Genomic DNA, 17113 nt, shown 5'->3' with positions numbered 1-17113 from the left:
GAAGTTGAAATATTTCGCAGTTCCTTACGTGCAGTAGAATATCACAAAACAACCAACAAAGCAAAAACCGTGGGTACTTTACCGCCTTGTAGGTAAATGGCTGGTTTCCGCGCGAGTCCTGAGGTCCAGACCATAGACTGTCCATGGTCCAAACGCACTGGTGGTTCCCTTCTTTTTCTCGACTGAGCTGAGCTGGAAAGCAAAGGCTGCATAAAATGTAAACTGAGACTTTAAACCACTTTTTATATCAACAAAGGTAAGTCCTGAGCCAAAAGAAACAGCTTACAATAACTAATGATGGGGCTGGCTACACTAAGCTAAATATTTTTCATCGACTATGGCTATGGAAAATAGCCTTTTTTTTTTTTTTTTTTTTTTTTTTTTTTAACATTTTCAATACAAACTACCACTCAAGTTAAATCTCGATTAGAGCAAAGATTAATTATGCTTTTCATTACTTTTTGAATGCTGAAATTTTTTAAAATAAATCAGATTTCGGTAAAAATTTTAACATGGTTTGGCATTTGTACAGAATTTGTGTATTTGTGCTATTAGTGCAGCTCTCGTCTATCGTCTTCTTCAATTATTGTCTTCTCTTGTGTTTTTTTCTTTGATTGCGCCAGCGCCGCGTTGAGCTGGTGAGTGGGAGGTACTAGATGAAAAGAGCGGAGGAGGAGGAGGAGATACAGTGTGTAAGAAGTCTACGCCGAGGATCGCGTGCACCATTCCCTGTCCGCCCGCAGACAGAGTGGAGGGTTTGCGTCAGGGGCATATCTGCCTTTTCCTTTTTCTTTATTTGACAGCATGTGGTGCGATAAAAACAGTTGTCTTAGTTTAACGTGTTTGGGAGAGTATATTTAAGGTAAGCAATTATAGACTAATTGATAAATTGACATTTTTGGTAGCCTACGTTAGGCTTCTTAAATTTGGTTTGCAAACTGTTAATACAAGTTATCTTCATTTCTTACTTCCTAATTTATTGCTACAGTAGGCTTAGGTTTCAGCCTCTCGTTTGTGTACGTTTGGCTATTGATATGCACGCATTAGTAGGCATACATTTTAATTTTCTAAGTCTTTAAGCTGAGGCAATTAAAAGTTAGCATTTTCTACCACAGCGGTCTCCAACCTGAGCTACCTTGACAGAACAAAAATGCCTGAGAGCTACTCATTTTAGTCATGGCAAGTCTTAGATGGGGTACGGTTAGATGCCTTTAAACTTAAACAATTTTCCAGTTATTAGTGCACAAAGTTACAACAAGGCATTTATATAAAGTTTTAGTTATTCAGCACATTACGCATAATTCAGAAATGACTCGGTGAGCTATTTGGAAAGGGTTGGAGAGCTCCTGAGCAACAGGTTGGGGACTGTTCTAGCACATGTGTAGCCTATATATGCACTGTCACACTGAGATAGGCTACTGTATGATTCTGTAAAGAGGAACACTAATAAAATTGCATGTGAAGACTGATCTCATGACGCCCCATATTTTCTTTCTGGTCTCCTCCAGGTAGTACGAGGATGCGTTAGCTTCATCATGGATCTACATCTTGCTTTCTTCCAAATGTTAGTATCCCGAGGTCAGGCAGTTCTAATTCTCTTGTCTGGGTACTCTTTACTAAGACCTCACTGATCCATCGTGTTCAGGTTTGACATATTTGGAAGCATGATTTCAAACAGATCATGCCACAGCATCAGCAGCAACATCACCCTCATTGTGAGCAAGGATGGCAATCCATCAACCAGCATTTCCATGTTTTTGGCTGGCGTCATAGGAAATCTGCTGGCTCTGTTCATACTCGTGGTCCATCAGAAGAAACAACGGTCCCAGTCTTCTGTCTTTTGTATTCTGGTCACCGGATTGGCCCTCACAGATCTGTTGGGAACTTGTCTCCTCAGCCCACCTGTGTTCATTTGTTACGCCCGCAACATGTCACTCATTGGCCTGGGAGAGGAAAGACTCTGTAACCTTTTTGGTTTTGCCATGAGTTTCTTTGGACTGGCACCCACCCTCATCTTGTGTGCCATGGCTGTGGAGCGCTGCCTTGCCATAAGTCACCCGTACTTTTACTCTGTCCACATACGGCGCAGGTTTGCCAAATGTGTGCTTTTATTTATATACCTGTTCTCCTTTTCTTTCTGTTTGTTGCCATACACTGGTTTGGGTAAATTTCGACAGTACTGCCCCGGAACATGGTGCTTTATTGACATGGACGCAACAGAGGAAAACAGCTTAGTTCTGGTGTTTTCTCTGTCCTATTCCTCTCTCATGGCACTGCTGATTATAGCTGTGTTTTTGTGCAACGGATCTGTAATTGTGAGCCTGTGTAAGATGCACAGAAATCACGCAAAGAGACGAGGCTCTGTGGTGTCAACGGGAAGGCGAAGGAGGATGAGCCTGGCCTGGTTCGGACAGGGGGAAGAAGAGATGGATCACCTGGTTCTCCTTGCTCTCATCACTCTCATCTTTGCTGTCTGCTCTTTGCCACTGACTGTAAGTACTTTGAAGAATATATTACATTATGTATAGTGTGCATTTAAGTTGCTTGATGCATCTCCAGTTCTAACTTAATATGACTAATGAGAATAATTGAAAAGGGATAGATAAAGTGATACTAGACAAGAGTGTCTTCTTCAAGAATGCATTTTAATTTACCCAGATACAGTCAGTGTTTAAGGGCTCCCTTAGGCTATTATTTTCCTTTTATTGTTTGGGATCCAGAATACACTCTTCTCCATTACTTTAAGAGGATGCGACTCTGGTCATCCTGTAATCTGCATAGTGACAGAGGGAGTGGTGACCCTCTATATGGAGAAAACAGAGACATCATTCTGTTTAGTATAGTAATACATGTAATGCAAAACAATACCCTGAGCATTGCCCAACTTGTGGAATATTTTGAAAGCTCTAAGGAAATTGACACCATTATGTGTAAAGACTTTCACTTCTTCAAAATAACACTTGCCTAAAAATCTAAATTAAAAAATGTCATTGCTTTATGACCATGCTATACTTACATACCTTTCCCACCAGTTGAATGCCTAATAAAACAACTGCATAACCTATTGTACACAGAAGGCTCACTTGTGTAGCGACCGTTGATGTTTTTGTTTGCTGTGGTATGTGGTGTCAGACTCTCCTTAATGCTGAATACTGCAGGGCCCATTAAAAAGGTGTGCCTGCCTGAAAGAGAACTGCCCTGCCTGTGCCACACTAGGCATTTGGAGTCTGTGTTGACAATACAGGGGTCAAGGATATGTGTCACTAAAACTAATATCTAGACATATTTTGATTCTAACGATAATCAGATAGTATCTAGCCAAAATGGGCCAAAATACATCTGCAAACATCTTGGTTGAGGTTCAGTTCTCACACAAATAAACCTGTAGAATTAAAGAGCTGTTCTTGATATTCCAATTCTCCAAAACAACAATTATGTTATCTTTTATTATTATTATTATTATTGTCTCCCATCTCTACTCTCACCTGTTGTCACATATGTAGTGTTAGTCTGATTATAAAATAAAGTACAGACAGTTCTCATACACTAGTCTGTTGATGTTTTATAGTTGAGTTTATAGTTGAGTCTGTGGTTGTGATATTTACCCAGTGCCTAGTTCTTGCATCACTTATGTATCTTTGACTTTGAGTAACTACTTCTCCTCTCTAGGCACACAACTTTGCTGGACTTGCTTCATTCTCAAAAGTGTGTTTTCAGACATGTACTTGAATTGCACATCACAATTGCTACAGTCTTGGATCAGGATAATTACCTTCATATGTGTTTGTATGCTCGATGTGTGGTTGGAACCGAGAGTGTTGAGTGCAATACAAGTGGTTTTTCATCTTTATGTTGAACTCAAAACTTCCTCTCTCATTTTGGTAAATATAAGAAACAATAACACACAATAGCTTCCCTTTCAAACACAACTGAGCCTATTCAAACTGGTTTTAAATCGGGAAATATAATATACCCTTTTATCCTCACTGGAGAGGGTTGGGTCGCTTTCGAGGCTTAAAAGAATCTTTGCTTGCACTTTGTAAAAAAACAATTGAACTACACAATAGAAGATACAATAGAAGCACCTGTTAGAAGAAGAAGTTATACAGTGTTCCAAGCTGTACCTAAATTAGAGTTGTTAAATATTTGCCTTGACTTGCTCAGTTTCTAGTTCAGCAAGAGTTTTGTTGTCTGTCTTGTTGCTTTTGTCTGTCTTGTAGTTTTTTGAACTCTCTTAAGTGAAGATCTGACATTTTATTTTACAAATTTATTTTCAGTGTTTGTCTTGGGCATTTAACTGAAGTATGTCTTTACTTCCCAAGCTTGTCATAATGTGTGCCCAGCCATCAAATGTCATAAATCACCTCTGGATTTGTAGAATGGACCACGATTACGCTGAACTGATTTTTAATTAAGATAGAAATCAGCAGCATTATTTTTCTCTGGTGGCTCTAACTGATATTTATAGATTTCTTTGCATTTCTTTATGCTATATCTTTCACTACAGTCCCTGACAAAAGTCTTGTCGCTATCCATTTTGTAGAAACAAAAGCTTATAACCTGACTTTAAATTAATCGATTGGTTTTAGAAATGTCTCATATGAAAGCTAAAACCCTCCCAAATTATGCTCAATATACTAAAATTAATTTTCTTTGCTGAAGAAAGATTGATCTTTTAATGAACACAGAAAGGTCAGATTTTGGCAAGACAAAAGTTTTGTCTCTTTGTCAGGGACCGTATCCTGACATTGTTTTCACAAACACATAAGATCATTAAGGATCTTTTGCTTCCATTAGGAGCCCCGTTTTTTCACTGTCTTGTCATGATGGGTTTATAAATGATAACTGCTCCACTCAGTGACGTCATAAAGTGGACACTTTGTATTGATGAGTGTTGTCAATATTCCTCTTTTCTGTCTTTCCCATGGGAATTGCATAAACTGCTGAGAACACATATTTCACTGATCAATATTGGAAACAATCACATTATGTGCATTCGTGCTATTTTTGGAAGTTAGACTGCTGCTTTTAACGGATTACATATTGTGGAGTTGTGTTATGATAGCATATTTGTAAGGTTATTTCATCATGGGATACAGCGCGGACTGAAATGTTAGCTTAGCGGACTTACTTAGAAGTACCCATTAGCCAATGTGTCTGTATCTTCACAAGACTAAGGACAAGGTTGTTGGTTTAAATGATAAATTGTTCTCAATCTAACTGTCTAAAGGTTAAATAAAATTAAAATAATCTTTTAATATCTTAATATCCCAACGCCATAGCTGCACAAACAGGTGTGCCCTTCATTAATTTTGTACTTTTTCTGGTGGGAAGAGAGATATATGTAATTAATTTACAACTGTCACCTGTTTTCACACATATAAATTCCATGACACATAAAAAAATACTGAAGACTTATTATTTGTTATTATTTGACAACCTGACTAACCTGACTAATGCCAGATGTGTAGCACTTTGAATTCAGTTGTACACATTCATCAGTCTGGAAAGCCTCTCACTGAAATCAATCAGAATGTTCAAACAAATACTTTGAGCTGATCTGGCAAAGTGTCACAACCATAGACTGTATGTATAAATGGACATAGTTAACATGCTAGCTGCAGCTTTCCAAATAGGAAGTTAGTAAGGGGACGCTTCCGGCTCCTTCTAACCCTGGATCCCATTGACTTACATTGGAATATTGTCACTCTTCTATCTCCAGCTGCTCTAGTGAGCCTTGTCATTTTGGTCTTAAAATGTTCATATTAACCAACTCTACATGATTCTGGGGTTTTATTTCGCTATTTTGTCCGTTAATTAATTTGTATTCCTAGTACGGAGCCTGGCGCTAAATTCGCTTCTGTAACTGCTAGCATCACGAGCTTCATTTGACTGGAGCTGAAGGCTATGGGTGACGTCACACTCCCTTAGTACACTTCTTTATACAGTCTATGGTCACAACAGCACAAGCTGAGAAATCAAATTTTGGTTTTATCTGTTTGAAAGAAAAGCATAGACATCGTTCCTGTCCAGCACTTCCTTTTGCACATTTTCAAACAAAATAGTTCTGAAGTATATCTGGTGTCGTGTCGACATGTTTGGATAGTTTGAGCGCATGAACTTTGACTTCTGCCCAAATCACAATGCTGCCCTGAGAATTTTGTGAACTTACAAATATCACGAGAATTCATCTTGCAGCGCAAGTTTAGGTGAGACAGTGTATGTTAATGAACAAACTGCCGAGGGCTCTTTTCCATCCATTGTTTCACAAGTTGTTCACAAACACACAAGAAAAGTTGCAGATTTTTATAGTAAGAGCAGTGTTCAAACAGTCTGGAAATCCCTCAGCAGCAGGCCTGGTCATATCCAAATGGTTACACTAAAATTATGTGAAAGGGAAACATGGTATTTTGGCTGTATCCATGGTTTTTCCCCATCTAGATTGCATTATTCCCCATGAGTCGTAAAGCGGAAAGCCCTGAATCCAGACATATCCTATCTGACTCAGAACTGTTAGCCCTCTAATTGCAACCAGAGATGCTCATAGTTTTGATGTAAAATGAAACATGTAGTATTGTTATTGGACAGGTTGCTTTAACCCCTTGTCCCAGGAAATGTAGGAAGACAGGTTTGACATGAAAGGTATCTAATGTCTACTGAAAATTAGTGCTCCAGGTGTTTCTGCCAGATAACCCTATTATGTTTGGTAAAATGATCCTCTGTAATAAGCTGTTGGCTTTGTGCCTTCAACAATAGGGATTCCCTCTGAGTAAACAAGAAGTGACATTACGTTCAGCCCACAGCAAAGTTAATGTACAAGACCAGCTTTAAGACAGGCTCATTATTTATTGAGTTACTTTAATGTGTTATTGAAGTGTGTTACAAAGGACATGGCCTGGTGCTGAAAGGATTGTAGATAGTAGTGACAGATAGAAAAGACATGCTTCAGCTGTAAGAAATCAGATCATCTGTGCAATAATACATCTGCAGCCTATCCATAGATTTCTTTTTATCAAATGTAGTCTGATGTGAATAAGATTTGGGGTTTGGAGATGTGCTACACCATACACTTGAACAATATCCTGTTCAAACTCATGTATTATGCATTTGAGTTGAAGAATCATGATCTCCTTCTAGTCACAAGGCAAACCACAGGTTTTCTCTGAAGCTGCTCGGTTTAATCACAGTCAAAGGAGGGGGAAATACACGCTCTTCTATAAACGCTGGTGTTGTAGAGAAGCAATGGCATATGCTATACAGTTGTTCATGAGCAAGTGATTGTATGTAACAAAATGTTGTTTATATCAAGCTATCTCCTAATTGATCAAGTATCAAATAATAAAAAAGCAATGATCCACTCATCAAAAGGTTAGAGGTGGTGATATGCGATTCATAATCAATCTAACTCATCAGTTTATTACTGATATCACACTAGTACAATTTTAGTTGAGCCACTGTTTACAAATACAGACCCCCTGAAGTCGAAGGTACCAATTTTACCAGTTTTACCAATTACCAGTGTCTTAAGTAAAAGCAACTCTGATCTTTGTGTTTTCATCAAAACAACTCTTTGGCAGCAGAGGTGGCACCTATTGCCACACTGAGGATGGAAACCTGAGTCAGAGTGGCTTGGATGTGTAGTAAAATTGGTTTGAGCGCAGACTTTCAGAACCTGTCTGATGAAATTCAAACACAAACAAGCAGTTCATTTCTGCCACAAGATGTCTGGAGGAGGTGGCCTGGTTGGGAAAAAACCTGAAGCAGTGCCCAAATATTCACAGCTTCAAAAGAATTTATAACAAGCTTTTGTATGGAAAATTATATTTAGTATGCATAGTATGTAATTTATTTTGCTGTACGTAAATATTTGTAAAGTGATCAGTGTACATAAGCAACCACATAATTTTTTAACTATGTATTGAATAGGGGTGGGTTAATATAACTTTTTCCTCTAACCACTCCTTTTTGAGAAATGTGCTTTTCTGTTGTTTACTATATATGTAGTATGTATGATTATTGTTTCTCTCTTTGCACAAAGTCAAATTAAAAAACTAACCAATCAATAAATATATATATACGTTTCTAACATGCATGAATGTAGCTGAACATATAACTATAACACTATATGTGGTGTAACATTAGACCTTAGCATATCTGCCCTAACATTAGCTTAAAATGCACAATTTGTAAGTGTTAGAAATAGGTATATATTTGTTTAAAGCAATGAAATAGAACTGAACTGAATTCCCACTGAACGGAACTGAACTAGGGTTAAAATAGGTCTAAAATAAGTTTACATAACTGCTGTACTAGTTCCAAACAATGACTAACATAAAGGAGGACAAAAACACAAATTAAATTGATTTGGCTGTAAGTCAGTGCAAATAATTGAACTTCAAAAGAATCCATGCACCACTTGAAAAAGCTTGTGTACATGTCCCAGAGTTTGATACCACTGGTCAAAGTGTAGACAGAATACCTGACAGATATATAGTTTACTCATTGTCATCAACTTGGCCCTTTATTGAGTCATGATTGCATTATTTTTCTGTTGCTAGAGCAATAGAAGTTCAATTTTATGAGATTTATGGCTTAATAAAAGCTGTCCGTTAGAGGTGGCAAAGAAATACGACACCCCAAATAAACTCGCCATACTGTGGTCCGCATCTGTTGCTGTAAATGATACGAGGTAGATGGAGTTCAATAATCACCCACGGCAATATGGATTTATAATTGTGTGTTCTCGTAAAGAGGGAAATAACATCTGGCATAAGTTAACTGCATTCGAGGAGAAACTTCAGCTAGCACTGTTTCTGTGATGATTCACATTATGCTTTATGTGTGTGACTAACCTTGTAGTCAAAACCTGCCCATGTTTTTCTATTAAAAACTAGGAAATAAATCACCCAAATACTGATCAGGCATGACACTGATGAATGCACTACTCACTGCATAATTGATTCTGCATGTTGGACATTTAGAAGCAATTCGTTCTGTACACATTTCAAACCTTTTATTGAAAATGTTCCTTTAAAACGGACAAACCCAGACAAAGCAGGCAGAATAGATAGGCCAAATAGATCTCTGATCACTAGTCATCAAACCAGATTCCACAATGAGAGCAAGAAGACCTAGTGATCTTAAGCTGCTGTTTATTCACTCATTAAACTTGAAAACATGCTATGGGAAGACTCTTACACAATTCCCACTGCCCCCAAATTCCAGATTCTCCATTTCAGCCTAAAAATAGTCTGCAATAGTCAAGTGTAGTTCTGACTAATATTAGGCATAAATATTTATACTATATTAATAAGATAATTGAATTTAAGAGAGGATGGCACATGGCCCAGTGTAATTCAGGATCTCAATATGTTGCTGCAATACATTGTGTGTAGGACAGTGTCAAAACATATATGTTATTGTTGATGTAACCATAACAATGAAGTAACAATGTAAACACAAAACACTGTTTTCTTAGAAACCATAGCAGTAAACCTGATAAATGTGTAGACCCTTTTATTATTATTATTGCACATACCACATACACTGCCTGCCCGTTTAGCACCAGACACACTTTTCACACCCTTTAATCACACAAGCTTTCTTACTTCCTCTTCTGTACATCAAGCATTTTTTTTATCAACTCTCATCAACAAACTGCCACTAGACTCTCTTAAAATGTGCTGATTTAAAAAATAAAATATGCAATTATCTGCAATATATTTTGTGTATCAGAAAAATAGCTGACTTAGGCTACTTTTCTGTTAAAGGCAAAGCTGGTAAAGTCTTGATGGCGCCATGAAGGTAACAGTGCTGTAGCCTCTGGTATGTGAAGAAGAGAAAACATTAATGGACTCTCAGACAATTCCCAGTGGTAGCTCTCACTGACTGTCTCCTTTAGCAACACAGCTCATCTCCTCTTTATAAATGAGGCAATGTGTGTGAGACAAAAACTACTATAGATAGTGTTAGAATGCCCCACAGTGCTAAATAACCACAAATACTATAAGTGAAAGTAAAGTCATTTCAAACATGCTCATTTATAGGTGACTTGCTAACCCAAAAATCCCCTTTATGGCTGAGATATTTACATCCTGTTGGCCTTGATGTACTTATTATGAGTTGTGCTAGGCACTGTAGTCTGTAGGCTCAATATGTGACAAAGGTTAATGGCCAAATCTCTGCAACTACAAATGCCTGCAATAAGCTGTTGATATGAGTTCAATACAAACCCCCATCCCCTTTATAAATCACTCAACATGATCAAATTCCACTGATGACTTTGGAGCTGTTATTGCAAAGCAGTCTAATGGGTGGTTAGACAGTAATGTGGAAAAACTGAAACAGGACAACAGGTATTGTAGTTCAAGAAGCATAGGTATTGTATGGGTTCATTCAAAGAGGACATTAAGTTAATTATTTCAAGAAAGAAGTATGTAGTGTAGAGGAAGGCAATATATCAAATTGAGAGGAATAACATTTTCATATTTAAAACTCAGCTAATACATATAAAAACATTGTTCCTTTTTAGATCATCTTGAAAGGACCGGATTTTACTGACCGTTTATGTTTGTTTTCCTAGTGGTTTTTGTGTAGTTTTGAGTGTAGAGAAAGGGGTGGGGTTTGTTTTGTTATGTATAATTTAAACATTTCTAAATTAAAAAAAAAAATATATATATATACTGTGAGTTGATTTTTTTTCAGTAAAGTCCATTCCTAATAGTGAATTCACAGCATTAAATCACTATAATTAACAATTTCATGAATGGTAAAATATTGTTATTTAATTCACATTTAGCAAAAATTATTATCTTGCCATATTTTGTATGTTCAGAGAAAGGAATATAAGCCTCTTTGAAGAGTTTTAATGATTATTATGAGAAAGGCACTCTTCTGAGTGCCCAGATATCTCAGAGCTTCATCTTAAACATTGACTGTGAAATGAAATAGGATCAGGAAGATGGAAGGAGTCGGGAAAGAACCTTATGGAGAATACTGGATTACTGTGTAGAGTTCCAGTGCATCCTGTGTCTTGACAGTTGCGTCAAACACCAAATAAAGGTTAATGGGTGTTATTGGGTGTGACCACAGTACAACATGATCCCTAAACCAGGTTGCACTAAAAGTAGAAGCACTTGAGAGCAATGACAATTACACTATAATATTTAAATTCTTAGTTGATTGTTCATTATGACGTGGTTGCAAATTATGTTTTTTAGACCTTGTTAAAAATAAAACTAAATGCCTGTTCAACCTGTAGCCTGTGTTTTCTAAAACAAAAAACTACACAACAAAGGAGTTTATATGATACATTTATTTGAAATGGATAATGCAGTCAGACAGTTACTAAACAAAGCTTGCATGTGATGTGACACAGAAGTCTATTCTTGGATTTCTGTTCTTGTTTATAGCTTCAAAATATATAATAATTTATTTTTAATTGTTTGTTGCTATGGCAATGGTGCTAGATTTCTATCACCCTGAAAACCATGGATCTTAAGTGGGAAATTTACTACTTCTGTCCCTGAGGCTTTGTATATTACATTACAAATTATATTACAAAATACATAATCCTTTATTATGGTAATTTCTAAATAAACATCCATATTCCCATTAATTTACTCACATTCTCATTTGTACCATTCTATTGAGGAATGTGTAGAGTTTTGATGAGTATTGAGCCCATATTTATGATAGGAAGTGAACATTTGGAGTTTCATGACACTTTTTACACTGACCTGACCACTGACTAGATTTATAAGTCTTTATTGATCCAGTACAATAACAAAGAGTCAAGAAATATGTAAAAGAAAATGGTAATAAAATTCTAAATAAGTAACAGAACTTAATTTTACTGCTAGAGACAATGGCATTGTCTTTATTTTGGCCACACCATTTTAAGCACTGGCAGCAAACACATGAGTGATGAGTCTCCTCCAGTGTGCAGGGCGCCTGTGAGCTGAGAGCACCATAAGAGGCATCAAATGGTATTAGAGGCAGGGTGGTATAATGGGGACAAACACCAGGGCTGGTATATGCCACAAGTTACTGTATGTTTGAAAAGCTCTCAGCTGATATATTAAGTGCATGATAGCTGTACTGTATAACTGTAATGGTGCACAGATTTGTTTTACCGCATTCAGGTTGTCTGGTTAATGGGTGGTTGCACTATAAGCTGGTACATGCTTTTTAATGGTATTTCTCTTTGTGCTCACTGTACTGAATTAGTGACTGAATGAGTACACCAAAAAGAGACATTACTAGGCCCGTTGCCATAATCACTACATTGACTTCTCATTCAATATAGATATATAGAGCAATATGGATCAATAAATTTTTGGGGTCAGTATTTATTGTGTATACTTTTTCTTTGTATACTGGGAAATTTTTGGTTATTTTTTGGCAATATGATATGATTTGAGGGTTGAATAGTTAACTTTGATGATTCATTACAGATTTAAACTAAATACTAAAAAGTTTAATTCTGCTATTTACATATTGCAGGTCATGTTTCTAACAACATTGTAGAGTTAGAATAGTTTTTGTGGTGTGGTCTGTTGTGTCTTGGCCTGTTGTGTTAGTGACATAAATTAGTTTCATTGTTGTCATTTATCTCACGGCTATCATGACGGACCTAGACATTACAAAATTATTCTGACTATAATATAAAAATATTAATTATTTGGAATATGTTATATTTTTTCAATAAATATTGTTGATATGGTTGATAAGTTCAAGGGTCAAATGAAAGTGGTGAGTACAAATGTGGAATTTCCATTCACACGTAGTTCTTTCCATTGTGGTTGTAGGAGTACAGATTTCAGATATTCTGTGTTCATGTATGTGTCAGCTTGCACAATAATGCAAAAACAGAAACAGGCAGATTTTGGTTGCTCCCTCGAGCTTGGGCCTGTCACTCTGAAACAACACAATTATTAGTTTGTAGTCCAGGCCTTAGCAACAGAGAAACATTTACAGCAATGGATGAAATCCCTCCGTCAGCAGCAGGCATTAATTAGGCCACTGTTGTTGGATATTTGGTGGAGGAAATGGGGAATTGTTGATAGAGTAGAACAGAGAGGTGACAAATAGAGGTTCAGGGCCAGCTGCTGCTACTGTTAATGCACGTGAAGCAGCTGTGCCTGTCAGGAATAAGTCTGCTGTGTATCAGACTGAAAAGGTCAGTGGAAGGGGCTTTGACATTCTATCAACAGCAGAAAAACATAAAAGTTCATGAAAATAGATGACATAAATTGAATTGCCCATATTTCCCACGAGACTGAGTCATTATTGGGCTGTGAAAACACCTCTTCAAATGAGTATAATTAATGTAAATGTTTTCTCTTAGATTGCAGGCTTCATCAATGCTGTCAACCCATTTCCTGATGACAAGGAGAACTTGAGAGCCTTCCGGTTTTACGCTATCAACCCCATCGTGGACCCTTGGATTTTCATCATCTGTCGAAAATCTGTGTTTCGGCACCTGTGCTCTTTGCTGAGCTGTCGTTTTAGTAAAGGTGCAGTGAAGACTACAGCTCACTGTGCACTCTCATTACCTCTGGAGGTCCATCACATCCAGCGTAGTCCTGCGGAGGTATCTACAGCGAATGTGTACTCCAGTTTACCACTCTACCCCACACAGACTGCAGGCCCAAGCTGCCCCGCCTCACACCCTTGATATGTGGACATGGGACAGTACATGTATATAGACTCCTCACACAACCAAAGGCACAATGGTTATCTTCTCTGTAATGTACCAGTGGATTGTAGAAAATGATTGCACTTGATATTCTACTTGTGATGAGACAGCAAAACTTAACTATGATGCCAGAAGAATCTGCTCTAAAAGTACCTGTGAATGTGTTATTTAAATATGCTGTAAATGCATTGAGCTAATATGCATGAACACGTGGGATTTCCTTGTCCTTTTTATTTTCAATATGAGACATATATTAATATATATTATTTGGATGTGTTCAGGAAATATTCAAAGTAATTTATCGCTATGACAAATGTTGATGTGCATGAAGTAAATAAGTGATGTTACTTTACCTTTAGAGTTATTTCTGTACTTATGCCTTTTCAGCATGTTTTTGCCACTAGTGCCACTAAACTGGCCTTGCAATGTTAAAATCAAATGTCATGATAGTTGATAGTAATTTTCATAAACTCAAATATCAAAAATAGTGTCAATGTTGTCAAAGCTCTGAGATGTCTGTGAATGCTCTTGCTTAAATAATGCTGCTGCAAAATGCACTGTGATAAATTCTGTCACTTTAACTTAATTACATGTGTTTAAATGTGCCCGAGATGTGCCTATTGTGTTTTTGGAAGAATTTTGATTAGTGTATAAACGACTTGCTTTACATCTTATTGGCTCTCACATTTCCTTTAAAGAGCTACTACTTACACTCACTTGATTGCCACGTTGTGACTCTACTACCCCCCTGTGGTGATTTGGTGGAACAAACCTCAAGACAAAAAAAAAAAGATCAAGACTGGTTTACTGCACTTTGAGCAAGATGAAAACAATATGTGCTGCATGAACATAGTGATTCTCTCTTCCTGTGCAGGAAAACAATGTTTGTAGATGACTTCAATAAAAAAAAATCTTGTTCCATCATAGTGGGTTGTTTGTGTAAGCACCCCCTTTACCTTTAATACCTGTGATTTAACAAAACACCAGTTACAATTCATATTTATAAAACCCAAATTAAAACAGCTACTTTTCCTTTTAATGAAACAGTAACAGGTTTTATGAATACCCTCCAGCCTCAAACAGTTTTATGACAATGGCTTCATGTGGCCGAAGCACCAGTGTTTCCAGAGATGTTGCTCCCATGCGGTCCATCCCAGTACTGGCCACATACACTCCCGCTTCTGGTAGACTGGGTGCCCAAGCAGGGTCCAGGGAGCGAGTCTGGGGTCCAATATTGAGCAGAATAAGGAAATGGACACATCCCCATGAGCGCAGGAAGGCCAGAACGGGAGGGGGTGGAGTGGCGGTAGAGTTGGAGGAGTTGGAGGAGCTGGAGGAGTTGGAGGAGTTGAAGCTGTGGAAAGGGAGGAAGCTGAATGTGCCGTACAGTAGGGCCTCTTCCCTGGCCCTGGAGTGACTGAGGGAGGTGAACAATGCGTGGGCAACATGTCGCCTCTTCTTTGTGTACTGGTGCGAGGAACAGAAGTCTTACAATTATTATACTGTACTGTCATACAATATAATAAAACAAGACATGATATTGTACTCACTGAGCTTTCTGATTCAGGGTTACTGTCCTCTCTGAGAATTATAGCATGGTTTAGAGCCATATCCTGTATAGAATGAAAGGCGCATAAGAAAATTATTTATTTTGTTTTGTTTAAATTTGTTTTTTACACTTTGGGCATACCATATTGCAATACTAAAGGCACAATGTATTGGCAAAAATATACAATACAATAAACATCCCGATATATAGTTTTATTTGCCCACACAATTACAATGCAACAAGGTAACTAATTACTTATTTGTTTATGTATTTATGTATTTATTTATTTCTATACTCAGGATTTAATCATGATAGAAAACATAGGTTTCATAATTAAACTGCCAGTAAATTATGTAGGTTAAATGTAGTCTGAAGGTAATAGTCTGAGTCAATTCTAAACGTACCTCTTTTTGAACGATGTCTGAATCATGCTCTACTGCAGGAGACCCAGGCAGTGTCATCAACAGCACCAGCAGTAGTTTCTTTAACTTCTCAGATGCTTTCCCTCCAACCTGCACAGAGAGATCCATTTCACCAAACATGAACTCACCACTGACACTTAAAGAAAAAGCCCTCATGTACCATCCAGCTGGTCCATACTCCACTGTTATCTGCTCTGTACAGATGGGTCTCGATGGCAGAGGAGACTTCTTGTCCAGACAGAAGGTGAGGTGACTTGGGCAGGATTGATTTAATGACCATGTCCACCAGTGTAGTGTTTGGGGTACCGAGGTTGGGCAGATTATCTCTTCTCTGCTTGACTAAAATGATGCTGTAATAGTACAATTATTACAAAAGACTTTTTAAACATTTCAGCTTAATTTCCATTTTTATTTTTATCTTACCGCTCGTTCTGAGAGTTAAATTCTTGTAGAACTCCTCTCCACTCTAACAGAGTCTGAAATGCAAAAGGGTTTGATGGAAATAAGTTCTTGCATTCTAAAAACTGTAATCAGGAAGTTTGTACCTTTTCTGAAAATGCTTCATCAGTGTCGCAGATGGTAAATCCTGCCACTCCTTGAGCCAACCAGAACCGGAGTGCATCCTTTGGTTTGATCATTTAAAAAAAACACACACACAAAAAAAAGTAAACACAGTAATATATATATATTTTTAAATGATTACCTCTGCATTACCTTGATATTGGCTAAAGTGTTTGACTCTTCTGTGTCCTTTCCTCCTATTCCTCCCAGGAGGTCCACATCACAAAAGTCCAACACGACCTTTAGATCTGCCAGAGGAAACCAGTCAATACAAAACCACAACAATGTTGACAGATCCTGGTACCTGCTTTGTTGCTCTGCTGAAGGATCTGCTGAATCACAGGGAACGTGGCAGTACCTTTGTCCGTGACAGAGATATTCACAGGAGAAACTACTGTCCTAAACAGCCCCTCCAAAATGAGCGCTCCCACACCCAGAGACCTGAGATAGGACAACTCCTCTTTCAAGGCTACAAACGGAGAACAGACATTATATAGGATGGTTAATCACCATAAGCACCACAAGGAAAAGGTCATACAGTCTTCAGTCAGGTTAGTGTTTAAGAGATGTTTAATCCTTTTACAGAAGCCAGGCCATCATAAACAATAGTCTCTACTTTGCCTGTAGGTATTCTATAGAACACCAAAACGTCTTTGTCAGAGAATCTTGAATTTGCGGCATTCCCTCTTGCACAGCGTTGTTCTTACTATATACTACCCATATGTCTTGCCTGTTATTGATGGCTTTTCTGATAGATCTACCTACTTCATGTCACTCATTCCCAGTTTAGCAAGGTTTAATATTTGAGAAATTTTATTAATGGTAACCAAAGACAATGTACAATATACAAACAATGTAAAAAATTAATTAAAAAAAAATTAT

General features: G+C 37.5%; 3 protein-coding genes across 3 annotated transcripts in view; 2 read left to right on the top strand and 1 right to left on the bottom strand.

The window, feature by feature from the left end:
* The window catches only part of calm3a (calmodulin 3a (phosphorylase kinase, delta)), a 28592-nt gene extending 15110 nt beyond the window's left edge, over window positions 1–13482 (top strand). Inside the window, exon 6 of the mRNA XM_055147694.1 lies at window positions 13349–13482. Coding sequence (XP_055003669.1) covers window positions 13349–13386 — 38 coding nt within the window. The 3' untranslated portion in view covers window positions 13387–13482. The remainder of the gene's footprint in view (window positions 1–13348) is intronic.
* Window positions 406–14373, top strand: ptgir (prostaglandin I2 receptor). The gene is made up of 3 exons (XM_020918007.2): window positions 406–862; window positions 1509–2492; window positions 13349–14373. The coding sequence occupies exons 2-3, from the start codon at window positions 1665–1667 to the stop codon at window positions 13676–13678; spliced, it is 1158 nt and encodes a 385-aa protein (XP_020773666.1). The 5' UTR covers window positions 406–862; window positions 1509–1664; the 3' UTR covers window positions 13679–14373.
* On the bottom strand, window positions 14104–16952 carry si:dkey-202g17.3 (4F2 cell-surface antigen heavy chain). Its single transcript, XM_055166679.1, has 9 exons — window positions 16949–16952; window positions 16536–16700; window positions 16385–16479; window positions 16216–16293; window positions 16094–16146; window positions 15831–16020; window positions 15653–15760; window positions 15250–15312; window positions 14104–15166 (listed from the first exon to the last, which is right to left on the bottom strand). The coding sequence occupies exons 1-9, from the start codon at window positions 16950–16952 to the stop codon at window positions 14756–14758; spliced, it is 1167 nt and encodes a 388-aa protein (XP_055022654.1). The 3' UTR covers window positions 14104–14755.
* Between the last annotated feature and the right edge of the window lie 161 nt (window positions 16953–17113).

The sequence above is a fragment of the Boleophthalmus pectinirostris genome, unplaced genomic scaffold, assembly GCF_026225935.1.
Source record: "Boleophthalmus pectinirostris isolate CB_2022bp ecotype Guang Dong unplaced genomic scaffold, ASM2622593v1 HiC_scaffold_9, whole genome shotgun sequence".
NCBI lineage: Eukaryota > Metazoa > Chordata > Actinopteri > Gobiiformes > Gobiidae > Boleophthalmus > Boleophthalmus pectinirostris.
This window is presented reverse-complemented; position numbering and strand designations above follow the sequence as displayed.

Coding starts and splice junctions, on each gene's coding strand:
- ptgir (XM_020918007.2), top strand. CDS start 1,665: ATGATTTCAAACAGATCATGCCACAGCATCAGCAGCAACATCACCCTC. Junction 2,493..13,348: donor TCTGCTCTTTGCCACTGACT/GTAAGTACTTTG, acceptor GTTTTCTCTTAG/ATTGCAGGCTTCATCAATGC.
- si:dkey-202g17.3 (XM_055166679.1), bottom strand. Junction 16,294..16,384: donor ACACTTTAGCCAATATCAAG/GTAATGCAGAGG, acceptor ATCAAACCAAAG/GATGCACTCCGGTTCTGGTT. Junction 15,167..15,249: donor ACCCTGAATCAGAAAGCTCA/GTGAGTACAATA, acceptor TCCTCGCACCAG/TACACAAAGAAGAGGCGACA.